At 46.7% G+C, this 25,708-nt stretch overlaps 3 protein-coding genes across 4 annotated transcripts; 2 read left to right on the top strand and 1 right to left on the bottom strand.

The window, feature by feature from the left end:
- The first annotated feature begins 321 nt into the window (after nucleotides 1–321).
- Nucleotides 322–1,059, top strand: LOC128277796 (succinate dehydrogenase assembly factor 2, mitochondrial-like). The gene is made up of 3 exons (XM_053016323.1): nucleotides 322–416; nucleotides 482–642; nucleotides 701–1,059. Exons 1-3 carry the CDS (start codon nucleotides 396–398, stop codon nucleotides 984–986), a joined length of 468 nt encoding a protein of 155 aa, XP_052872283.1. The 5' UTR covers nucleotides 322–395; the 3' UTR covers nucleotides 987–1,059.
- LOC128278724 (DNA mismatch repair protein Mlh1) lies at nucleotides 1,030–3,132 on the bottom strand. The gene is made up of 2 exons (XM_053017453.1): nucleotides 1,856–3,132; nucleotides 1,030–1,788 (listed from the first exon to the last, which is right to left on the bottom strand). Exons 1-2 carry the CDS (start codon nucleotides 3,130–3,132, stop codon nucleotides 1,062–1,064), a joined length of 2,004 nt encoding a protein of 667 aa, XP_052873413.1. The 3' UTR covers nucleotides 1,030–1,061.
- A 12,907-nt stretch (nucleotides 3,133–16,039) lies between these two features.
- On the top strand, nucleotides 16,040–25,476 carry LOC128268239 (uncharacterized). 2 transcript variants are annotated; one of them, XM_053005278.1, is made up of 15 exons: nucleotides 16,040–16,569; nucleotides 17,530–17,739; nucleotides 17,819–18,220; nucleotides 18,294–18,494; nucleotides 18,561–18,671; nucleotides 18,733–18,836; nucleotides 19,015–19,073; nucleotides 19,927–20,063; nucleotides 20,139–20,232; nucleotides 22,187–22,356; nucleotides 22,427–22,706; nucleotides 22,842–23,097; nucleotides 23,170–23,322; nucleotides 23,454–23,742; nucleotides 24,128–25,476. In XM_053005278.1, exons 1-14 carry the CDS (start codon nucleotides 16,240–16,242, stop codon nucleotides 23,479–23,481), a joined length of 2,535 nt encoding a protein of 844 aa, XP_052861238.1. In that variant the 5' UTR covers nucleotides 16,040–16,239; the 3' UTR covers nucleotides 23,482–23,742; nucleotides 24,128–25,476. The 2 variants fall into 2 exon arrangements, with proteins under 2 accessions (XP_052861238.1, XP_052861237.1); XM_053005277.1 differs by lacking the exons at nucleotides 23,454–23,742; nucleotides 24,128–25,476 and having other exon boundaries at nucleotides 22,427–22,760; nucleotides 23,170–23,326.
- The last annotated feature ends 232 nt before the right edge of the window (nucleotides 25,477–25,708 follow it).

The following is a 25,708-nucleotide window of genomic DNA, read 5'->3' on the forward strand; positions in this document are numbered from 1 at the left end:
AGTTTCATGAAGAGCCCAACACATTGTAAACAAACAGAAACATCTGTTTCGGAGCTTTATGACAGTCAAGTTTCTTAACCTTTTTTCCCGGAACGAAATCGAAAGTGCCCGAAATTTTCCTAGCACGAATAAATATCTACCAAAGTATCACGTTGTGAAGTATAAATAAATAAATGGATTTCTAGTGGCTGAGGAACTATTTGATGAAATTATCTTTGTCCTTATTTCGTCTTGAAAAAAACTGGAAATGTACCAAACTTTGCAGCTGCTCGAATTGCCAACTGCTCGATTGGCCAACTGCTCGACTATATTATCTGTCAAGCCATCTGTTTGTTGTGATCGGTAACGTGCAAAGTTTTATATAATTTGCGTGAAAAGAATCGTCGCCTCTTGCAATGCTCCGTATTTTTGCGATGGTAATAATATAAGTGTTTGAACGAATTTATATTTTACTCCAATCTTTCTTTTACGTCTTCTGCAGCGTGTCAGTGCCACCCGGTCGGGCCTGGCCCTCCGTGTCCGTTCGTTCGCGAACGACGACTCTCGGCCACCGACGCCAATGATCGATCTGGAAGATAAATCGTTACCGATTCCCGAATACAAACAAAAGACAAACGAGCCGTTGCAGTTGCAGAAATCAAGGTTTGTTAGTACTACACTTTCGGATATGGCATAGTGTTGATTTTGTTGCATTCCCCAGACTACTGTATCAGTCGCGTAAACGCGGAATGCTTGAAAATGGACTGCTTCTTAGTACCTTTGCGGCCAAATATCTGCAAGGAATGGACGCTAAACAGACCAAACTGTACGATCGGCTCATCAATCTCCCGTCGAACGATTGGGACATCTTTTACTGGGCGACCGGTGTTAAAGCGACACCGAGGGAGTACGATAACGAGGTGATGAATCTGCTGAAGGAGCACGTTAAAAACGGTGACCGTGAGCAGCGCTTCATGCAACCGGATCTTTACGCCAAAGCACACTGAACGTACCCGAGGTGGTATAATATTTATTCTGTACAAAACACGTTACTCGTATTAAAAACAAGGTTACTCAAACTCTTAACAGCGTTCAAACACTTTGTAAAGCTCCGGCAGGTTGGCAATCTGCAGTAAGCACGCATTCTGCGCAAACGTTTTCGGTGGAATAAGATAGTTGCGCACCGCCGGATAGATCACGTGCTCCACCTCCCAGCGGTATTCGGTGTTCGGTTTGGTCAGTGCGATGCGTGAGAAAAACGTGGCCGTTTCACGGCAAAACGTACGGAAACATTCCTCCTCTTCGTCCCACTCAACTTCAGTGGCCAACCGTAGAATGTACATTGGCAAAAATACGACCGACGGAATGTAGTTATCGAGCAGAACCGGCAAAGCCTCCAGGTAGCCGTCGCTCCGTATCGAAAGGTTAAAGTATTCCTTCAGAAGAGTTGCCTTTTCGACGAGTATTTCCACAATCCGATCGGCCAGCTCTTTAACTGGACCATCCTCTTCCGTGTGTCCACACTCTGGATCGGCCAACCCCAGCAGAGCCAATCGGCGTAGCTCCAACGGTTCCGATAGGGTTAGTCGTTCAAAGTTCCCGAAATTAAACACCAGCAGCTGATAAAACAGCTCCGCGGCCAGTGGTTGTGTAGCTGTGAGGAACATTTTTGTGTCGAACTGTATCAGAGATTGCTCCCGATCGATGGTACCCACGTACGTAAGTTCGCAGAAAATTTTGCGCAACCTCTCATCGCAATCCGCTTCCACGCGCTTCCGCAGATTGAGAACGCTCGTAAGACGCGTTTCTCTGAAAGGAAGAGAATGACGGTTTCGTTAATTAAACATACTAGGCAGTTAGGTTACTCTAAACTTACTTAACAGTTTTCTTCTTCCTCGACGGCGAAGGTTGTGTTAGTTTCGGTGCGCTCACTTCGGTTGGATCATCCTGGAGCTCGCTTTTAACGACCGTTTGGCTCATTCCATAAAACTTTTCCAGTTTCTGCTCACTGTGACTAGTGCGAACGTACTTATAGTCGAGTCGTGGCTGTTTGTCCGCCTCGCTTGCCGTTTCGTTCATCTTCGTGGAATCGAGCACTGGGTCCGGGGCTCCCGGCAGCAGCGCTTGGGTGTACGTACGGGCCGCATTTCCTCCGAGGAGCATCCGCTCTACAGCGGACTTTATCCGCTCGACGATTTCTTCCTCGTGCAGGAAATGCACCTCGTGCTTGGTTGGGTGCACATTAACGTCCACATTGTTTGGATTGAGCTCCAGTGAAATGTAGACGAACGGTGAACTGCCTTTCGCCAGGTACACTGAGTAAATGCCTTCGATGGCCTTCTTCAGTGCTCCACAGTCGACCGCCCGGTGGTTGATAAACATCAGAAAGATGGGCTTCTTGTGTGAGAAGTTAACATTCGTCACGTACCCATCCACGGTGAGCTGCAGAACGTCATCCTTCAAAACCACCGGCACCAACGCCTTGCCGATGGTGGCCCCGTAGATGAGTCCGATGTTGTGCGCCACCGTCGTACGACCTGGTGTCCGAATGGCGGCCGTCTCACCGGACTTTTTCAGCACGAAACACGCTTCGGGATTGTGGACCGCGTACTTGCTCACCACGTCCGAGATGCGCTGAAATTCTTCGTTCGGCGTCTTGAGGGCCTGCTTGCGCATCGGCACATTGTAGAAAAGGTCGTCGACCGTTATCTGGGTGCCTTGATTGCCGGCGATCGGCTTGATATCCCCCTTTAGCCGCCCATCCTCGTAGCACGCCTGGTAGGCACACTGCTCGCTCTTCGTCTTCGTCACGATCTTCAGATGCGCCACGTGACTGATGCTGGCCAGCGCTTCGCCCCGAAACCCGTACGTACTGATCGACGAGAGGTCCTCAAAGGATTGTAGCTTCGAAGTGGTGAACCGTTCGCAAACGATCGCCAAATCTTCGCGCCGGATGCCGGTCCCATTGTCCTGGATTTGGAGCGAACGTAAGCCTCCGGCTTTGACCGTGATCTGGATGCTGGTTGCGTTCGCATCGAGGCTGTTTTCCATCATCTCCTTCAGTGCATTTGCTGGCCGCTGTATGATTTCCCCCGCCGCAATACGGTTCACGACCACCTGGCTCAATTTTCGGATCACTCCCGGGTCCTCCATCGTGCAGTACTTGAATCTTTTGAATGGCCAATGTTGGTAAACAAATCGCCGGCTTTCGCGCGCAAGCTCTCGAACTGCTCGAAAAGAGTTCTACGTCAACCGCGCGTCAGAGCCATGAAACGGCAGAGGGTGTGCCTTTTTCTACAGGGTGCCCCATATAGAGTGCCAATTATCATTTGGTTATAAAAAAAAGATTACACAAAAAATGCCATGAATCAACGTTTCAAATAAATGTTCAAGCATCGAAAAATATTAAGCCGTTTTTATTTTATAATCAAATGATAAACGGCACCCTAGATGGCGCACCCTGTGCTTTGCTTTTCAACATTCGAAGGCTATTTTTGTTCGCGATTTTTCGCCAGTTTCCTTTTTGAGCTCGACGAAATCGGACGCAGTGTTGTCGCGTTCGCGTCTCGCTGTCGCGTGGCCGACGACGTTGTGGGCTGTTTGATTTTTCTTTTCCCTGCGTGAAGTCGAGTATGTAAGTGCCAAAGAAAATGTGACACGGGTTGGGGTGTGGGTGTGGTGCTGCTCTAGTGCGCCAGGCGCAAGTGTGAACGTGAAAAACGTGGCGTTCGCGCCGTGAGTGTGATCGAAATAGAACGAATCGGAGCGCCGGAGTGTTTTGTGTAAAAGCGAAAAGAAAACAACAAATCTACCACAGCCAACGAAAGCTCCATTCTGGCTCCAGTGCGCACGTGTGTGTTTGTGTACGTGTTCTAATCGGTTACTAAAGAAAGGGGTACCTTCCGGTGTTTGTGTTCCACGCTCGAAGAGAAATGCCAAAACATCGTTCACGAAATTCAACGGTTGGCGATTGTTGGTTCCAATATTGTTGAGTATTGCCGGGATGCCGGGCTTGGTATTCGCGTGTGGTATTCGAGCCGTGGGGTCGGGAAAATCGTTCGCGAAAAATCGGTCCTTATTAACGGCCCGACAACGGCACAGAATAAGCTAATAAGAGCTCTGAGATACTAAACGCGCGCAGCTCATCGGTTCTGTGGAGGTAAAAATAAAAATGTCAAAGCACCGCAAAACGGTGGCCAGCTGTGACCGCGTGCAACCGGCGGGCGGTGTAGTGTATTTTAGTTTGGTGTTGCTGCGGCCGTTACACCCAAGGACCACGGTTAGAGCGAAAATCGAGTGAAAAATGGGCAAACCGTCGGATACTTCTGCAAATTGATGTTAACTACGATGGAAGTCTGCTCCCAAAAGAGAAAGGTTCCCAATACGAACCAACGGAGTAACGTTTTGGATATCAGCTAACAACGTTCCAGATCCAGTTGTAAAGTTTGCCCACCGGCAACTGAGCGCTACGCTAAGTCGAGATATATTTTAATTTTAAATTCGATTGCTCGAAAACTAACCAACTGACTGCAACTCCGGCGTAACCTATGGTAACCGCAATCGTAGTGAGCTGTGAACCCTATCGACCGTGAGAGACTACTATCTCACTACCTCACGTGTGTACTAGTTTCGAGCGACCAGCAACCAAACACACGTGTTGCACGAATTAACACACGGCAGGCGGGCTAGGAAACACACACGAAATAACACGGCCCGGTTTTTCGTCTGTTCGTCGGTACCGAGAGGATTATAAAGTTTTAAAAATATGTTTCTCATCTTGAAGCCGAGCCTGGCGGGCCGAGGGGCCAGTTTTTTTGGCCTGTGACCATGACACGCTCTTCAACCGCTCAGGGGTGCCCTTCTTGTATGTTTTCATTTTTCGTTTTGGGAAGCATGAGATGATTTTACCGTGCAAAATATTTTGTGTTCGTCACCGTTTCGAGCGGAAGTGATTTTGCTCTCAATCTGTCGTAAGAAATGATTAAAACGAGTTGAAATAACTGCAAACGCGAACGGGGTACAATGGAACTCCTGCGTGTCGTTTGCCAACTCGGTGTCAGTTGCAAAAGCATTTTGTTGTTGGCACGGACGTTTGACTTCGGGCTGACTTAGAAGCCATTTATTGGGAACTGGCCCCATTAGAAATATGAGAGGACAATATTGCTACAGAAACTTAATTTGTTTTCGTAATAGGCTACTCGCTCGTAATAGGCGATAGGACAATATTACCAAAATTAGCCAAATGGCTCAAGTTTCACTAAAAGTTTCTTTTTATACAGAAAAATGTGCTCGTTTACTCCGTTCATCGGGTGTAAGACGAACCGAAACCCGAACTTTGCTGTCCTGAGGTGATGAGCTACTAAACAAAAACAGTTACACCACAACTTACAGCACAGTTCAAAATCTTGAGCCTAAAATTTTCTCAAATGACGTCTTCTTTACTTGTAGGGTTGAAGTTCATAAAATACTGCCACGGGCACTGTATTTACTCTCGAGAAGTGATGAAAACAAAGACTGCTAGTACTGGCGTGTGAAACGCCCCGGAGGCCCGGGAGTAGGTCGTGCAAACCAAGTCCCACCACAATTCACGTGCCCCCCTCAGTATGGAGTCATTCGAAACCGGTGCCATAGGTTACCGGAGACGACAGTGTGCAGCGAACTGTATCTTTCTTTCAACGAAGAAACAAAAACGCACATAAAGATGCTCCCCCATGAGACACCGCCAGGCAATATGTTGCTACGCGGTGTAACCCACGCTTAAGTTAGGTTCAACTGGTGGAACTAAGCGGCGTATCGTTACCATACGGAACGATGCGTAACAGTATCGAACGGCTTTTATGGTTAACGGTTGTGATAACAAACCTTCAAAACCCTGCCCCCAGTGAACCGAAGCTATTTGGCCAATTTTATGGGCCTCTGGGAGTACTTCACTGTCAAGAATTTGTAGCGATTGTAATGATGGAACGGAAAACACATAAATAAGCATGGTAATGGTGATGGTAAATATCTTATCGCCACCTAAATCTTACAGTAACTGTACTTTCGGTGAGTTTGAACAACTTTTATGAGTGTAATGTATATCTAGCCGAGAGCTAGATGGAAAATGTAATGGATGCACTCACGGTTCATACATAATCATTTGCAGCGCGTGAGAAAATGCGTGTTTCAAGATTACAGGCAAGCGGGTGAGACCTACGGGGTAATCAGATAGGAACTAGTTAACCGCGATGACATCATCAGTGCGATAAGGTACTACATTCACGATCGCGACATGATTATGGATTGGTATAATCAACTGATTGCGACAGACTCGACACGATTTTAGAATGATATTGGTAAAGGCTCTCTGTAAAGGGTCTTTCAAACTCCGGGATAATTGAGAAAATCGTTTGGGACTCTTCGTTTATTTGAAACGAATAACAAACAAAGGCTCCGGAGGGGAGGAAAGTAAATCTAGCAAAAAGCACACGGTATGAGTGTCACAGCAAAGGTGTTGCAAGCACCGCATAAACACTAGAATTAGGTCAGACGGAAATGACCCATCCCTTGTGGAAATACCACACCTTACACGGGCGACGTGACACGCGTGTCCTGCACTGTTCCGTCCGAAGTCCCGGAAACTAGGCCGCCAGCTCTGTCAGGAGAAAGGTCTGCAGTCCGAAAATTGTCTCCTTTATCATGATTTACTGCAAGTTATCGTGCAATGTGGTGGGAATGACTTTTTATGATTGTTGCTGGAAGGGCTTATAAAGTGGATCAATATTGGCCGTCACACCTGCAAGCCTTTTTTTCACCTTGTCTCGCGAAATGGTCATAATTGAGCGGTGTCTTATACCTGCGCTATAATTTGTTTACATACGAGTATTCGCTCGGTGACGTTTATCGATACCAATTTGTTGAATGCTTTCAGTATATGTCTATTGTAGCTTCACTACATTCTGCATTAAGCCTCGCATCGATCGAAAGAATTCGAGCCATATTTTTTTCTAAAATTTCAAACCGAATATTTCAAAAGCATCCTGTTGGTGAAGGCCACCGGCGGCCCAAGACGCGACACGACCACCGGGTTTCATTTTTTTCGTTCTTTCCTGTGGGACGATCGAGTACTAAAAATAGTAACCGCGCACACCGCACGAAGATATTCCACAGCGTGCGGCCAAAGATTGGTGGCCGCGACCGCAACGCTATAACTCGGCGCGATCGTCGCGAGAAATTCTTATTTTCGCCTTTCTCATCAGTGACGACGCGCTCATCTTATCTTCATAATTTTGTGCGGCCAAATGGGCTGTCGGTCGTTTGTTGTGCTACTCTGTGGCGGTTTTGACTGCTTCTAACGGTTCACATACACTAACCCAAAACTGCAACGACGGATTCGGCTGGGCGATCTATTTACGATTCAGTAAACACAGTAAACGGTGAACGATCGCACACGGATGCCCTTGGTGAGATGCGATGAGCCTGCGAGATGCTGTGATGAGAGTGAGAGTGACACCAATGAAAACGGACTGCTTGTGTCAAACTTTAATCTCTATATATATAAAAATCAAGTTCTGTCTGTATGTTCCTTATAGACTCCGAAACTACTGGACCGATTGACTCGAAATTTGGTATACAGGGGTTTTTGGGGCCGGGGAGTGCAATAGTCAAGGTTAGAAACCCCTCACCCCCCTCTTTCTTTGTCCTCCCATACAACTAACTGTTAAAAACATCAATTACTCCACAAGTTATGAATCGAATTTCATCAAAACTTGCACAATGGTTGCTGGTCACCTGAAAAACCATGTGACAAAATTTGGTCCTTACAGGACGAGGGGAAGGAGGGGCCCCCACACAACCCCAATCCTTAAAATACGTCCTAGGACAATATGGGTATCGTTTCTTAGGTTTTGGTGGTCTCTAAATCGATTGGTTTCACTTAAAAGCCTTTTCCTTCCTTCTTCCACCTATCACCACCCCTCATTTCATCCATCTTGAAGTAGTGTGATGTTGGGGGGAACTGCGTAGTTTGCATTTAATTTTTAAAGAAGATGAGAAAGAGAGGAAGAGAGAGACAGAGAAGGAAAGAGAGGGGAAGAGAGAGAGAGAAAGAGAAAATGATAGAGAGAGAGAGAGAGAGAGGGAGAAGGGGGAGAGAGAGAGAGGCAGAGAGATGGAGAGAGTAACAGAGATAGGGAGAAAGAGAGAGAGAGAGAGGGGGAAAGAGAGAGATACATAGATAGATAGAAAGATAGATAGATAGAGATAGAGAAAGAGAGAGAGAGAGAGAGAGAGAGAGAGAGAGAGAGAGAGATAGCAACGGACTGCTACAGCCTTCTAGATTGCAATTAGGATCATATAGTAGAAAAAATACACTTCACACCTCCCGGGAGAGGGGCTCCCATACAAACATAACATAAAATTCAGCATAATTCGGGTTATTTTCGAACAAATCGAACCAAATTCCAGGGAGAAATCGAACCGAAGAAAAATCGAAAATCGAAAAATCCGATCGAAGAAATCGAGAATCGAACCAGGTGGGAGTTTTTGGGAAGGGGAAATGTTCTGGTGAATGTTTGAAACCTCTCGCCACTTTACAAAGGGTGGCTCCCATACAAAATTTTGGTAAATTTTAAGCAAAACTCGAAAAGTGTTCAAACAATTTGAGTCAAATTTAGCTGGTGCGAGTTTTGCGGCGTGCGTGAAGGAACGTGAAGCGGGAAGGAACGGGAAGCGTGAAGGAAAGCCGATCGGATACATCACCGGGAAGCCCTATCATTTGGAACAGAGTAACGGGAGGTGGAAAGGGAACCTGAACAAATACGTCACCGGGAAGTCCGATCATCTGAAAAGTAGAAGTAACGGGAAATGCAAAGGGAAGCTGATCGGATTCGTCACCAGGAAGTCCTTTGAAACGTCGGATAATCGAGAAATGAGGATGAAATGAGGCGTGGCAACGCTCGCCGGGATCAGCTAGTTGTTTATATTTTTTTAAATTAAGACATAAATTGTTTAAATCGTAATGTTTAAATCCTTACTCCGCAAAAATGGCCCAGAAGCTCGATTCGATCGATTCACCAGCGGAACGATGCGTTGATCTTTTATACGGATGCGGTAAGCGAGCAAAGAATGCACTCCGCCCGAAAAAGTGAGGACGAAAAGAAAACCGATTTTTCGTGTGAATAGTGTTAACTTGTGACCAGTTGGCAGTTTGTTTGTACGCTGCTTAGCGGCCGGCTGGTGTCGGTGGAGTCCATTAACTGACATCATCTTGCCGCTTTTGCATCACCGTCGGGCCGTCAAGTGCGTGTCAATAAGTAAATTTAACCTACCCCTTTTAGCCGATTTTTCGCTGTGTAGTGTTAAAAATTGCTCAACAGGCTCAAGTTGATGATCAAGTATTCTTCCGCTGCTGATGCTGACCGTATTCCAACGTTCCTGTGATTTGCCAGTTTCTTTATGGACTTTACTGGATTTATTCATTTTTTATTAATTTTTAGTCATCTGAAGCAGCGATTCAGCGATCAGTCGACGAAATTGCTTGTTTCAATTGAAAGGGATCGCATCCAAATAAAACATCCAATTGATGTTCATCCAACTGAAACTTATGGATTTACTTGTAGCGCCCTTTCCGAACCACACCCTGGGCTGGAGGAGCTTGATTTGAAAATTAATCAACGAACCCCAGATTAATAACCATAAAACTGTGTGTGCTATTATCTGCTCCATCGAGGATGCAATCGGATGCGGATTCGATCACGAACCGTACCGTGCTGCGCTCGTGTGCAACCGATCAAGAGGCGGGGACGGTCGTTGCCGTACGTTGTGCATCATTTCCCGCCACGGAGTGACGTGGCCGAATGGGCCAGGCACATTAGCCGTGTCGGTGGATTGCTTTAATGCGCGATCCTCAGCTGCGCAGCGCAAATATGTACTCTTCGTGGAGGGCGACTCGGGGGAGCTTTTGAATTTATCCAGTAATCCAGGCACCATTAAGTATCAAGCTTACTCAGCAGCAATTGCGTCAACCGCGGGTTTAAAGGTCGAGTGCTCGCAATGGTCCGTTGGAACGGCGTTGGGGATGGTTATAGTTCCGAACTAGCGATGAGCAGCTTTCGCAGTCATTTCGGTTATTTTAAGATTACATGTTGAATTTCAATTTAACGTTTGAATTATATACCGAACGTTCAGGGCAAAATAAAATCATTTCAAATATTTTTTCTACACAACGCAACTAGTGTCTGATTTCCCACGCAAGATTAGACACCGTAACGCGAACATTTCCTCCACCGATCGCGCCTAACGCCGTGTGTGGGTCTACGTGGGCTGCAATTTGTACCGAGCATCACGGTTCGCTAGTCGACCAATTATTGTTTTACTACTTCCGGTACAATGAGCGTCGTGGGTGAACAACAGACGACAACGGGACAACAGACACAAGAGTCGACACCAGTCTGTGTAACAACAGCACATCAATCGATTGGCGATTGAGTCTAACACCGCCGAAAGGATAGAAGCATTCACGCGTACCCCATCACGCAATGAGCGGTGCCTTAAAAATCGATAGCCCCCCTCATCAGGGGGTAGCAGATAGTACGGGGGGCTGCGGGCGGTAAACTGCAGATTGCAGCGGGGCGAACATAAACACTGGGCATCATCAATCGTGTTCAGCACGTACCCCAACATCACTCTCATAAATCATTAACGAAACCCAGCGGACCAGAAAGGCACGCCTCGCCACGCTTGCGAGCCGGTCCGTAGACGGTGCGCGATGGCGCTGAGGTTCGGCAACTTATTACTTCCCTCCAAGGCCAATGTCGCCACGCATAGGCGAGCTTTCGATGGATAAGCTAGCAGATCTGACCGACCTGTGCAGCCGTGAGCAACTTTATTATTGTTTTTTTTTGCTCCTACAGATTATTTAATAAAATGAACCGTGAACACCGACACGGCGTGCTAATGGGTCTTTTGGAGCACTAATTAATTACCTTCCTTCAAAAAAAAAAACCGGGAAGTGTCTTTCACGGCCCTTAAGCGAAGGTCTTCGAAAATTGTTTGTGCCTCGAAGAGCATGTTACCATTTCAAGTGACATCTCGGAACGAGGGGGGGCCACTGATAACGGTGGCGAACGTGTGGCGCTCTCTCCGCCTTATCATGTCAAACATGATGCCGAAAAGTTGTGCGAAATATTTATTTCTTGATCTTCGACCCAGCCGACGAAGGCTGACAAAACATCCGCGAGCATCAAAGCGGCAGCAAAACATCTGTCCCCAAAGGGTGTTTGTAATTAACTCAATTTAAATCGATCATAAAAAACGGATAGCATTCGGAGTAGCATTTAGCTTTGTTTTACCACATTGCGTTAAGGTTATTTGCCTACTTTAAATGCCATTTGTTGGTCAACCTTTGCGGATGATGGTGTTTTTCCATGAAAAACGTTTGGTGGGATCTACTGAGGGTTATCCATTACAAACTGAGGGTTACTTAGAGATGCCATTAGACGCTTAACGCACACCTTTACAGGCATCAATCGCTTACTGGAACTCTCAAAATAGTACAAAAAATCCACACCACAAAAGTGTACACATAATAAATCCCCCAAATGATGTCTAAAGCTTGCGATAACTCTCGTTGGCCCCAGCATCAGTGCGGAAGGCTCTGATGTCATCACACGCCATGAGCCATCATCCGTCTCACTGGGTCTAATGCAGCGCGCCAGCCACAGAGCGAGCTGACGGTAAATCGTTATTAATAGCCCAGCTAGCCCGAACCAGAGCTGCCCCAAGCGTTTGGCAGAGATTCTCCTCGTTCGGTGTCTCTATCTCCGGCCGATCCCTGAACACACCATATCACCGTGGCCAGGGCCAGGAATCAGGTCAGCGCGGTCGGACTGTTTACATTTTGCATCACGCAGCATCACTTCCGTCCACGGGCAACTCTCTACCGCAGAGCCTGGGCGCAGAACGATCGATTTTACAGCAACCAGCGTCAGTCTATTTGCGATCGAGGTGCGTCGAGCGCATCAACTCCCAAACAACTCCCCCGGTGATGTGCGGCCTGCGGTTCGGGAGCAAGGGAGTAAACAAATCTACTAATTAAAGGTTTCTTCAAAGGCTTCAAACGGACACTATGTTACGGAATTTTGTAAACCACACAAACGCCCGACCAACGACAACCGAAAAAACCGAAATCGGTGACGCAAATCGGTAAACATGTTTCCGTTGCGTTTATGCAAACATGCGGCCATGCTGGCAGCACCATTCGGGGGAATGATGGTAAGGAAGCACATCGAAACGGCGATTGTTTTAGCAGACGTGCGGCGGCTAGGTCGGTGAAGGGTGTTGGAGCCAGCTACAAGAACTTTGGCTGGCCGGGTGAACACGTGCGTTGCTGTTGATAGTTGCACAGCGAGCACTGTTTCTTGTTGTACCATACTTAATTGGATTATCAAGCATGATTCGGGTAAAGAAACTGTTTAAAATGTCGTTTGAAGTTAACGAGTTAACACTGTTGATAACTCGTTGGATGTCTATGGTAGGATCCTTTTTTTTGCAATCAGTTTATCCTTTTTTTACTTGCTTTTTTGTGAAATATGTTTTTCTTCAAGCGTGACTCGTGTTATTGATAGTTAGACTATATAAAATGATATAAATTACTATTTGTTTTTTTTTATTAAATGGTCGAGTGAACTTTTTAAGGGCGTGAATTGAATAGACACATAGAAACGGAGGCAAACACCGAAACGAACTGCAACAAATAAGCAAATGATATTTATAAACCGAGACCATGTTTCTCTCGATAGCATAAACTGCTTTCAAGTTTAGTAAAAAGTATGTAAAAAAGTAAAAACGTAAATTAAAAGTTTGTAGTAGAATGTTTCTTAATAAAACAGGAAAGAACGTCAACTGTTGAAAACCTTTTTGAGCGTTTTATGGGTTTCGTTTTTCAGGGGTCCTTTCTCGGTGAAGGTTAGTTAAAAAAGGTGTGATAGGCATAAGCAAAGTTTAATACCTTGGTGGAATGGAACACCAATAACATTTTCACTTACTGCAGTTGTCTACCTTTGCAGATCGGCCACTGTTAATAACTGTCTCGTAAAGTACTTCTTTGAAATAAATTAATTGCATTGACCGTTTTTAAAATTTACCATCATCAGCAAAATTTATGTATATGTTTCCTTCCATACCAAGCTGGCCAATTTCGTACGATCCTTGCCAAAAGTATGACAACCCCATTTTTGGGGGGAAACAATTGTGCTTGAGCTGTCGTTACCGTTCCCCTGCACCGGGGGGTCACACGGTCCGAAGACTGTGTCCTTCGCACAGTCACTCCGTGCCGGTTGCAGTAAAAGTCGAATGGAGGATGGTTCCAATCCAGAAAACCAAAAGAAAAAGAAGAACATTTCACGCCAAGGTTGTTGGATTAACTTTGGAATGCCGGCGGCCGACCCCGGACGGCCCGGAATGGTAGGGGACATACCCAAATCCGCGGCCACCATTTAGCGCGTACCAGAAAGTGCGCGTGGCGAGTGAGACGACCGGTTTGTGTCAGGCCACAGGCCTGCCGCTCTCTAGTGCCTCTCTAGTAATAGGTTGCCTAGCTGGGCTCTCGCTGAATCGCGCCGCAAACCTGGCCGAGCCGAGCCGCGCAGTGATATCAACGCCATGTCAACATTAGCCCCCGTGGATTGTTGTTTCGGTTGCAGCAACGACGGATTGGGCAACGAATCGATTCCAAATTCGATTCTCGTTCTCGGGCGGCAAATGAAGTTGGTCAAGCTCTTTGGGCTCTCTCACACACACACACTCTTTCTCCTTTTTATCCGCCCATGGTACGTGTCTCGCAATTTGTCGCATTTTATTTGTCATCGCGTCGCGGGTCCATGCGCTGACATAATCGAACGTCTCGCGAGAGAATGGGCGCGTGTGATGTCATGCTGCAGTCATTGCCTGGTGGTCCGGCGGCCCTGATTCGGTGGCCCTGGTGGTGGCGGGGTGTTCCAGGTTGGTGCCGAAGATAAATTACTTCTTGGTGGGCCCCCCGGACTTGGGGTGCAAAAAGGTTAACCAAAACGGTGATTTATTTTAATTGCCCATTGTGCCCATGATTCGGTTTGACGACGAGAGCGGAGAGGGCTGATAATGCTGCCATGCAATGATGTCACTGATTGCGGCCGTGACATTGACCTTCGCCAGGACACATGTGTGTTGCAGGGTTAATTTGGAGAAAATTGTTTAACACTATCGACCTTTTGGCGAATTAGTTTTGGTTCAATAATTCTCCAATTCTCTTCTCCACTAATTTGGCGATGGATAAGCCTCAGCTGACCTCTCTCGTGAAGTGTCTCTTGTGTTGGAGTAGCAGTGGCTTCATGTAGCATTCTTCAATCATGCTAAGCTTTTCAGAGTTGCGTTATGCTCGTTATGTTGTGTTATAAAACGGTGGCCACTATCTGTTGGGAAATATGCTGCCACTTCGATGTGAAACAGAAATACGGGTCTCATTTTTAAGGCCACAGTCATTCGGACCTGTCAGCCTCGTCACTCCGTAATCCTTCGCGCCGATTCACAAAGCGGCCGATAAGGCAAATCTCACCACAATATCTACCTCACACGCCATTGCCACGCCGCCCGGGGTGATTCAGAGGCTCCCCGGTAAAAATCGGCTTAAGAAATTGGCCGCATTCGAATGCGAAAGTGTTTATTATCGTTATCGGGAGCCGGCCGATTATCCATAGCGCCGTATATAATTACCGGTGCAGTTTGAGGCTTGTTGAGGAGGTCGGCTTCCCAATTAGGCCGGCTGAGAAGGCTGGCCGGAAGGAAGTAGCGGAGACCGGCAGTACGTGGGGTGAATTATGCAAAATGCCACCCACTTGAGCAACGGATATTGGCAAAATTGGCCCGTTTTTTTTCGCTGTAGCCAATCGCGGGTTCAGAAACCTCTCCCGGTGGTGGCTAGTGGCCGGGCAGTGGCAGTGCGTACAAATTCGGACCGCCGATTGAAAAAACCCGGTTGATTGGTCGGGCGATTCGAATTTCCCGCCTCTCCGTTGGGCGCGATCACATCGTGAAATGGAGAGTTTAATTTACTACATCATCATCCTGATCACGGTGAGATCATCGGATATTGCGCCAACCGAGCGATGATGCTGGCGGCTTTGCAGCGCAAATAAACCGTTGGAAAATAGTGTATTATGATGGCCGATGGAGTAAATGGAACGTTGCAGATCGATCGTTGTTCGATCGACCCTATTTTCATACCAATCGTTTAATTGTTCGTTACAACACGTTTAACCAGGTATCCCTTTCCCTTAACCAAATAAATACATTAGACACTGAATATTTAATCAACATTAGCTGCTGATATGTCAAATGTAAAAACGTAAATTAAGTAAGCTTCAGGCTTCAGTAATAGTTTTTGCGTAAGGACCATCAACAGCGTTTCAGTTTATGGTTTTGGTTCTTCATTTTTATTACGTGTCTTTGGTTTTTATGATTAAATCATTCACTACATTTAGCACATGTTTACTTAGGTTGACAATGTTGTCTGAGTCTTATTACTAAATTACTCTTCAGCCTCGTGGAATTCACAATGCATTTGCATTTTAGTGACATTTTTTCGCTCCTTCTTCTTTTGCCTAACTTGACAGAAACATGACCAGTTGCGGACCAATTTTACCAAAATATTCGATACACGATTAGGCGTAAGATTAGTAATTAGTAAGTGATCGTGTGCACATAGATTTACTCTTTTCCCTTTTGTGTTTTTCTTTTCGGTGAACAAATGAAACACCACCGCTGGTGATTAATGTCTGGTGTGTTAATGACGACTCGTTACAGTGTGAATAACATCGCGCCCATTGCATTGCTTTCGTCGCTCGAATACACACCGAATACCAAGCCAAGTGGTCGATCCTCGATAATACTCGAAAATCCCTCCGCGAGCGCGCGCGTGCGAGTGTGTGTGTGTGTGCCCACAGTTTTCCGAGAGTAAAACAACGAAAATCTAAACCCCAAACCATCATCCCCATACATTATCTTGTCAGCTTCCAACAAACCCCCCATTATAGCCTCTCCCGCTTGGTCACGACCATCCTCGCCCATCCGCCCAAAACACCCTTTACGAAATCCCACCATCCACCCAGACACGAGCCACGACCAACACCACCACCACCGCCACCGCCACTAGTGCAACCACCCGCACCCGTCTCGCAAACCCGACCGCCGACCGGATGGTGATGTGCCGGGGTTGCTGCCGCCGCGCCCAGCCGACGAACTGCTATGGCCGAAGACTTGGCCGATCAAATTGACGATTATATCTGTGTATTTGAAGGAGCCGGTGATCTCACGATGGATACGTTCGTAATGCTACTGTTCGCGCTGATCGTGCTCGTGATCTCGCTCGTGTTCGCGACCAAACTGATCTACGACAAGTATGTCCTGCGGAAGGGCGCCACCAGCGCCGCCGGTGATGCCGCCGGCGTGACGACGACAACGACGGTGACGCCGGGAATCGCATCCGTCGTCGGTGCGTCTTCGGTGACCGGAACAGCCGCGGCACTGACCACGGGGACGCGGGCTTCCGAGCCGAAGGAAGTGCTCACCAAGAAGGTAAATTATCCGAGCCAATCCGAGTTTCTGGTGTGTGCTTAACTGTTTAGAACGTTTCATTTATCGATTTGTTACTCGCTGGAGTCCTCAGGCAATGGTTCTAGAAACTAGTGCTTCTGTGTTAAAAAATATCTGCGATCAGTTGGCCGGTAATAGTATCTTCTCTCTTATACCAAACTAGCTGTTCCCGGCGTGCGTCACTCATTTCATTCACATTTTTCAATGATCCTGCGTTTCAGAAGCACGGACTTTCTAGTTTTTCCTGCTTTCCTTTGGATAAATGACAAAACTCGCACCAGCTGAATTTGGTTCAAATTGCTTGAAAACATTGGGTTTGGGTTTTGCTACGATACGATACGATATTGCAGCGGCAATACTTCAATATTTCAAATAATATTTTTGGCATTATTTCAGTATTACTGCTTGCCAAATATTTTGGTGCAATTTTTCGGTGCATTATTCGTGTACAAGTTCTATAAAAAAGATCGCACACAACATTGCATGCAACTTTGCATACAAGCTTTGGAAGAGAAAACTTGTATGCAATTCACTGGTGCTACCTACCAGTCGCTTCTGTTCTCCTAGTGTTTTTGCGGCTCCAGAAACCTGTCGCTTCTGATGGAAAATGAAAGAAAAACGAAATAAGCAAAAAAAAATACAAATGTTGGTCATTAGTTGGTCATTAGTGTCAGTCATTTTTCGTTGTTGTTTTAGGATGCAAACAGTAATCAGTTCTGCAATTGTATCGAAACGCTGCTTGATTCAAATCAGCACTTGATAAATCTCTTCTTGTGCGTTGAAAATTATCTACTTGTTGATCTCTGTGGTTCGTTTGACGATTTCTGAGTTTCAGAGAATTAAGAAGCTGGATTGACGTTAATCACGGATGATTTAGGTACAAGGTTAGGTAGACATAGCAGCAATTTGCTCTACAATTCCCTTTCTATCGTTTCGCCCTAGGATGCCATCCTGTCGCAGGTACGCAACGGTGGCAGCGGTGCAATGGGTGGCGGAGCACGGATTGGTGGTGGGTTCGGAGGTGGCATCGGCGGCGGTGGAGGCGGCGCGACGATCGCCCGCAAGCGCATCTCTCGCAAGAGCCCCGGCCCCGAGCTGACGCAGAAGAAGCGACCGGTCATTCCACCGTCCAACATTAACGGAACCGATCCGGTAAGTGACCGCGGAGCCCACCCTTCTCCCCCTCTACTGGCTTCTTTGCTCATGATCTCATTTTGTCACATTTCCGCAGCAAATCGTTCAGTGGGCGATCCATCTGTTCCGCTGGCTCTACTCCGACCTGGTGGTGGTGAACAAGCTGCTCCAGGACTGGGTGTCGTCCGTTAACACGGCCCTACTGACGCACGTCGAGCAGCATGAGATGATTGTCGAGATTGTGCGCGTCCTGCCCGAGAGTCTGCCGCCTAACCTGTCCAGCATCCTGTGCGAAGCGACCGACCAACCGAACGAGGTGGAGCTCCTGTTCGACGTGGACACCACGCCCGTGCTGCAAATTAAGGCGTTCAAGTCCACCAACCAGAAGACGGAGGTGTCCCACTACAAGGCCACCATCTCGCGGCTAAAGTCCCGTGTCAGTGTGATCGTGAACTATTTCGCGCTCAAAGGCGAGATGAAACTCGAGGGCTATCCGGATGTGAGTCGCGGAAGTTGGGGGATCGCCAGTGAGCAACGCTTTTAATGCGCCGCTTATCCCGATCCGGTTGTAGATCAAAATTATCCTGAACAGCATCGGGCCACTGAAGACGGCCAACGCGCAGGACGAGAAGAAGCAGATCGATCTGGTGACGGAGCTGCTGATCGGCTCGATCCGGGACGTGGTGTATCCGGTGGATTTCTCCATCTACTCGACCTGCCCGCGCCTGATGGGCGAGGAGTCCGAGGAGGTCACTTCGGACTATGGCTACGGTGTAAGTTCTCTACCTGAGAATGTCAAAACCGATTATTATTGAGGGAATTCCATTCGCCCATTGCAGGGTTACTCCGATGGCTACCGTGGTTATCAGGACGATGGGTTCGGAGGAGCTCTTTTGGCCTCTCCAAAGAAACTGCTAGTCAAAGTACTGAAAGCGGAAGGACTGCTCAAGGTTCGTATAGCTTCAAGGCATTCGCATTACATAATAATATCGTTGTGGTTCAATTTTATAGTGCTCCCAACCGTACTGCGTGATCGAGATGGATGAACCGGCCCAGAAACATCAGTCCGCTGCAAAACTGGGTCAGACACCCTTCTGGGATGAGTCCTTTTTGTTGTAAGTAGCCCGGTAGCCTTTCACCCCCAATGTTTCCGATACGTAATCATTGAGCATACCAGTCATTTAGTCTGTATATTTAGATGAATCCCTCTATATCTCTATATTCCTTTTTTGTTTCTCTCTCTCGCTCTCTCTCTCTCCCGCTCTGTGATGTATACTTTCCCGTGTCCCGTAGTGAACTGTCGAACCACTCGACCGAACTCCTGTTCGAGGTGTACGATTCCGTAGCAGTAGGTAATGATAAACCGTGTCCGGCGTCCACTGCGGACGAGAATCGCGCAAAGGGACCCGATGAGGCGGACCCTCTGCCGGTGTCCTCTTCTGCGGCGGCCACTAACAGTAACAGTGTTGCGGTGACTCCAACGGTGGCACCGGTTACGACAATCTCCGACGTGGCTGCCAGTAACCCGGTGCCACCGAACGAAGCGGATAGCGGCAGCGATGGTGGTTTAGCCACCGTTGCCGAGTGTCCGGAATTGGTGGACACCGCATCACAGGACGAAGCGGACCGATCCGGCAACGTGCCGGATGCTGGTGGACCGATTGCCGCCGTCCGTAGCAATGGCCCTGCATGCTCCGATACTAACAAACCCAAACCCCGTACTGCATGTGAGTGTTGCGTTTCTTTCGAAAAACCCTCTCAGAGACAGGTATTACTGAAACCCATGAGCTATCGTAGGTTCAATATTATGTTCTAGCTTCTGACGAAGGTATAGTTTAGAAATGGGGTTGTTAATGTTGAGTAGCTGCCAGCTGTTGACTGAATTGTGTAAAAATTCCATTTGAATACATTCTAGTTTTAAAAAGCTGTAAAAGTGAATAGCACATAGTACGTACAAGTCTGTAAGTTAATCGATTTTTGACGACTTTGAACCTCCCGACTCTCGACTAACTTTTATGTGAACGTGAATGTAAAAATGGTTCCGTATGGAGTGTTGTTTTTGTGGAGTGTGCATTAATTACATTGCTTATTCAAAAAGATACCTTGACTCGAGCCTGCTAAAAATTAACAATTCGATCGTAAATTCCTTCTGCCAGACGTGAACGTAATATCTGTATGTTTACGCTTTCAAATATCACCCCAAAGCTGGCGGACAGAAGTTCCTCGGTTTAGGCCTGGTGGGTATCGACGAGCTAGCGAACGGTCCGGCCACGACGCAAATTCTCGAGCTGCAGCCCCGTCCCTACGAAACGGAAACCATTACCGGTTCGCTCACGGTTGAGGTATGTCTTTGAGCGTTTTGGGCCAATTCGAATTCGTACATTCTAACTTGTTTTTCTTTACATTTTGCCATTTAGTTTGTATTTATCGATGCACCTCCAGTACCGGCTGCCCGACGGCAATTCACGCAGCAGTCCATCCACGCGAACGGAATGTCCAACTTTGCCCGCGGTAAGTGCATTCTTCGGCTTTCAATTTCAACTCCAACCGTCGCCATCACAAGACATCTTCCTCTCAAACACAAAAAGTATCAACTTCAGTGCATCACAATAACATTTTTGAACTACAGCTCATTTACGAATATCTTTCAGAGTCGCGTTCGTTCGATGCTCGAACCGAATGTTCGATGTTCGATTGTCACTTTAAACAGTTTTCTTGCACCTCCTTTTTGTTTTATTCCCATTCAAACAGTTGGTTAAGTTCCGTTCTGTCGGTTTTTGTTGTTTTGGTTCATAGTTTACTTCTCTGTTTTAGTTCCCCTGTTTTGATTTAGTTTTTTATCGTATTTTGTCGTTCTTGTGGTATGGTTTGGTTTTGGTTTTATTCTTTTGCACACCCCTTTGACTTTACAAAAAAGTGGTGCACTTTGTTGTTCTTTAAGGCATTTAAAAGGCGGTTGATTAAATGTAAACATTTGTACGTTAGGTTTCAAATTGCGTTTCGATGTTCCATTGGCTCTTTGTTCGTGCATCATTTTCTCAATTAGACCGTTCGCATATCGTTGTTGTAACATAGATTCTGTCACTGTCACTCACACTCACCAATTGAACTAACGAAATGTGAACAGAGGGAACGATTTCTAACAAACGAAGTATATTTTCTCACATAATTCCCCTTTCTGTCTATTATCTATTTCTTTTCTTCTTTTTCTCTGTCTATTGTTTCAGAATACTAAAATTAGTATACGCAAAAGAAAAGAAACCTCAAATGCCAAAGACTAAATCGAATAAATCTTAGCAACACGCGAAATACACACGCAACCGAACAATCACTTAAGCGACATGAACAAACGTAGAGTAGAGTATAAGCTACGTTCAAGCTCGTTAACCACGGCCTCCTTCCTCTGTGCCTTCTCTCTGTTATTTCGCAAAATTCTTTCGCATCACTTAGTTTGGACAGAAAAACCAAAATTCCTTGTTCTGTTCTTCACTTTTTGTTTGCCGAAATAGTTTGGAAATTGTGTACGCTAGGATTTGTTTTCTAAGATTGAACATTTCAAAAATAAAGCGAAATGCGAAAACCTTCTGACTGTGCGTAACTTTAAGACTGTATGGACTAAACTATTCTTTTCGAAGGAACCGCGCAACCGGTTCCCTTAGCGACACGCGCATCCACGTCACGTTTTCCCACTTTTCCAATTTAGCTTTCCAGCCTCTAGACACTGCACAGAGTAGCAAGCGAATTAAACTGTCACGCACCGCTCAAGTTTACACAATCTTCGAAATCTGCCAACCGGTCAATGAGTAAAACATAAAACAACTAAAAGTTGAGAATGTAAGGATCACCTTGCAGCAAAGAGCAATTTAGTAGTAAAAAACAGAACTATTGCACAAAATGAGAGAGAGAGAGAGAGAGATCTATGTGAGTAAAGATATTTTAGCCTGCCGCTTTCAAATGCCTCCAACTAACCTCACTAATCGGAGATTGAGATTTGTGCGATTTTCGTTAAACAGAATGATGCTTCGTTGCACTCTCAGAAGCCACCAGTAGAAGCCACCGAACTAATCCCAAAGCCTTATAATTTGCCACACTTCTTTGCTGAGGAAATCGAAAAGAAGCTCGTTTCAAAGAATAGTTCAATCGCATGCGGCTTTTTGACACAAATACACAAACGCCATTGAAAGGCTCCTAATTTTGCATCGTTTAATTATCGTACGTGATAAATAATCTTGTTTTTTTTTTAATTTTCCACTCATATCCCGAAAGAGCTAGAGGATGGAACGCTTTGACACCAATCTTAGAAACCCCCTTTTGCGAGTCCTTTCAAACCGACAAACACCCGTTGTGATGGTTCCATGAAGTTTGACTTTCAAAGTGTGTTTTTCTCGAAAGATTTATTCTGTATGCGACCACGAGAAAGGCGTTTGATGATTTACCCGGTTTGTTTCGCGTCTAATTTTTACAGATAAGCTCAACAGCAGCACTCCACTTACTCGGACCGGGGGCCAACCAGCGATCAACGGAGGCTCCATTTCACCCGTCGCCCTATCGTCACCCTCGAAACACCTGCCCAGTAAGACCCAAGCATTGGCCGATCGCAACCAGCAGTTCAAGGCGGCGGAAGCCAATCGACTGGTGAGAATCAATGATATGATTCACTTTTGCCTTTGTTTCATGTTTTACGCATTCGCTTCTTATTTCGCAGAGCAATTCCTTCCTCAAGCCAGGGGCAGCGCACACGCACCTGGGCATCGTGAACGGTGCCAAATCGGAGTCGACGCCCGCCTCGCCGGCTCTCTCGTCCTCGACGTCCCACTCGATGGTCGGTAGCCTCAGCAGCAGCGCTCCGGTCAGCCTAGAGACGGCAACCACCCTCCCGAAGAAGCCACGCAACATCTTCGGCACGCTGCGCAACAAGTTGACGCCATCGAAGAAATCGAAATCGCTGGACGTCCCACAGTACAGCCCGACCGGGACAGGAGTAGGTAATGTGCACAGCGCTTCGTCAACGCTCAGCCGTGGCTCGTCGTTCGATCAAAGTGCGTCCAGTAACGGGTTCGCCCGAACCCCCCCGAATCTGCCTCTAATCGAAGCTCTCTGTCTCGGTCTCGGTCTTTCAGGATCAAACATCTTCCGCAATCTCTCGCGCAAATCGTCCATCTCGGAATCGTCCGCCATTTCCGGCATGTCGACTGGCAGTGGCCGCACGTACGTGCACGAGGAGTCGACGCTGCTGCTCGAGACGCTCGAAAATGGTATGATGCGACACTACCTGGTGCCGCTCGAGGTGGCCACACGCCAGAAGACCTGGAAGCGGAAGGGCACCAAGTTGCACATCTACAACGACCACACGTTCATCGCGAAACACATCCCGGGGTACGGCAGCGCCATTCAGTGGACGGGCGGTTGCTCACGGTTGCTCTTAATCGGTCGTGTTACCCATTTCAGGGGACTCCTGTGCTTTGTCTGCAACCGCAGCATACCGAGGCGCCCGGGAAAACAGGGGTACGAGTGTCGGGACTGTGCGATCCAGTGCCACAAACCGTGCCACGTACGCGCCCCACAAGCCTGTCCGAATCCGAAAATTTTATCCATGCAACTGTAAGTATTTCGGCGTCCGGCGCGAGGTGTCGCCCCTTCTTGGCGGTTTCTTCCTTTGCTGAGAGGAGCCTTTTTAATTTCGTTCCCTCCCATTTTGTTTTTGGTTACCAAACTGTTACCACCTACCCAAGAGCTGCCCTGCCTGTGCTTAGGGATTAGTTTGCCCACGCGGACCCACCGTCTAGCCAACGCTCTATGAGAGTGCCCTCAGCCGAGAACTAGTTTTTCGTCGAGAACGAAAAGTCACACGGCTCCATAAGCGGCTTTCTTCGCACTCCCTCTCTATAAACCCTTCTTCTCTGCGCTGTCGGAAACAGCACGCAGTGACACTGTTGTCCCCCTGCTAAACACAACCACGCTTCACCCGTCGGTCCATCGCGTCGTCCACCACGCGGACAGCTCGACGAAGCCATGTGTGTCGTAAGTGAAGCGCGTGTGATCGTGTGCGGTGTGCCTGTTCCCTTGATCTTTAGCTAGTTTTCGGTACTAACCGCGACCGTGTTGCATTCGCTTTGCACGTGTGTTAACTAACTGTGCCACTCCCCAATTCTCACCTTGCCTTTGATATTCGAAGAGGTTTTGAAATTAGTCTAACCGTTTTCTTATTTGTTTTTGTATCCTTGCCATTGACTATGCATTTGCTTTTTGTTTCTTCATGCTTTTGTGTTTATTTATTGCCCTTTTCAAATGTTTGCTTCAGGGGCTATGCTTCAAATGCTAACATCCTGCTCCATGCCTATTTTCGCTCGTTACAAAACTCCCCATCAAATTACAGCTGAAACTGATTTAATTTCTTCACATTTAGATTACCTTGGCCATGGACATAGAGATAGGGCCTGGGCCCGGAATGATGTGACGATGGTGGTGTGACGATCAGTGACATCGAAGCGAAGCATCTCTGCCAAAGCAGCATTTACGGATGGAACACCAACTCGCGCTACGCTGCGCTACATTACTGTGACACCGCAACACCAGTCTATCGACAACACGGAACGGAACCGGAAACTATACGATAAAAAGTTCTCTTGCAAACAAGAAACAATGAAAGATTTCATTTACAAAAAAAATTGGAAAACGAAAGCAATCAAATACGGCTTGCATACGAATTGCAAAAACATAACTGAAAAAGATTGTAAATTCGCTTAAGCAAACTGAAACCAAATTTCTCGAAACATAACTCTGACGAAACAAACTCTCTGTACGATCGTTCGAATCTACGACTTGACACTTTGTGCCCGCTTTTCTATTATCTGCTATGCTCTGTTCTCATCTCTACGCACAGCAAACACGGCTTAACCAAAAAAAATGTGGAAATGCATCGCACTTTTTCTCTGTCTCACGCCTTTCCCTATTGTTTCGCCATTATATACACCTTGTCGTGTGTCTCCGGGTGACGAGTCATTGGTTTATTGACACCCCTCCCAAAAACACATATATTTATTGTAATATCACTTGTTTATCAATCCGCACACACAAGTACAAATGCGGCACTGTAATACAAATACCCCCCCGATGGAAGGTGTGGCGTGGTGTAGTAGGTATGGCGCTGTAAGGATTCGGCGTATCCCTCGGGCGTCCTTCGATGTTAAACCTGCAGTGCCTCTGGATCGCGAGTGCGGACCGAGCCGCGATCGGATAGTCATTATTTTAGTAAGCAAACGCGTGACCCGGCACACTTAGAGCCAGAAGCGGATGCCTCATACCGGGAGCGCAAACCATGATGAAGGAAACAGTAATCCACAGGGATATCACAACGCACAGACAGTGTGGCGCACGGGGTAGCGGGGATAAGATAAATGTGACCAAATCGAAACACCATATTACAATCAACCTCAAAACCCAAACTTCGAACGGAACGGTTTCACCTGGACAATGGATAATGGGTCAACTAACTAACCGTAGTAGTTATTATTTAAATCCGGAACTGTGGCTGAACAAAGAGTTCGTAGTAGATGTAATCCTGTAGTGGAGGTTCCGTTGCTGGTTCTGTTTTAAACCTCTTTGACCGTTTTCGGGAAACGCTTGGAGTTTAGTTCTCTGTTGAAATATATGTTTACTACTTCTATTATTGCTACGTTAATTTTTGTTACCATGATGGATAAATATAAATTTTGTAAATCCTGTTGAATTCAATAAAACAACACATTGAACTGACTGGGAGGAGGTTTAATGTTTAGTTCATCACAACTTATATCACCCCAAATACAGGCAATCACGAGTAACAAGCCGGCGCAGTTCTTCCGGGCTCAAAAGGATTTTGTAGTTCGAAGTTAGCACTCCATTTCATGTCGTCCGATGAATATTTTGTAGTTTTTTGTACGGTATTTTCCACTTCTTTCAAATACCTATGCTAGAGTATACAAACAAATCGCGGAACAAACCATTC

This window comes from Anopheles cruzii, chromosome 2 (genome assembly GCF_943734635.1).
Source record: "Anopheles cruzii chromosome 2, idAnoCruzAS_RS32_06, whole genome shotgun sequence".
Taxonomy (NCBI): domain Eukaryota; kingdom Metazoa; phylum Arthropoda; class Insecta; order Diptera; family Culicidae; genus Anopheles; species Anopheles cruzii.

What these genes read in the sequence shown, in the direction of transcription:
- LOC128277796 (XM_053016323.1), top strand. Translation starts at nt 396, where the DNA reads ATGCTCCGTATTTTTGCGATG. An exon ending in TGCTCCGTATTTTTGCGATG is followed by an intron (nt 417 to 481) that starts GTAATAATATAA and finishes CGTCTTCTGCAG; the next exon opens with CGTGTCAGTGCCACCCGGTC. An exon ending in TTGCAGTTGCAGAAATCAAG is followed by an intron (nt 643 to 700) that starts GTTTGTTAGTAC and finishes TGCATTCCCCAG; the next exon opens with ACTACTGTATCAGTCGCGTA.
- LOC128278724 (XM_053017453.1), bottom strand. Translation starts at nt 3,132, where the DNA reads ATGGAGGACCCGGGAGTGATCCGAAAATTGAGCCAGGTGGTCGTGAAC. An exon ending in AGGAAGAAGAAAACTGTTAA is followed by an intron (nt 1,789 to 1,855) that starts GTAAGTTTAGAG and finishes TCTTCCTTTCAG; the next exon opens with AGAAACGCGTCTTACGAGCG.
- LOC128268239 (XM_053005277.1), top strand. Translation starts at nt 16,240, where the DNA reads ATGGCCGAAGACTTGGCCGATCAAATTGACGATTATATCTGTGTATTT. An exon ending in CCGGTTCGCTCACGGTTGAG is followed by an intron (nt 20,064 to 20,138) that starts GTATGTCTTTGA and finishes TTTGCCATTTAG; the next exon opens with TTTGTATTTATCGATGCACC. An exon ending in ATCGCGAAACACATCCCGGG is followed by an intron (nt 23,098 to 23,169) that starts GTACGGCAGCGC and finishes TACCCATTTCAG; the next exon opens with GGGACTCCTGTGCTTTGTCT.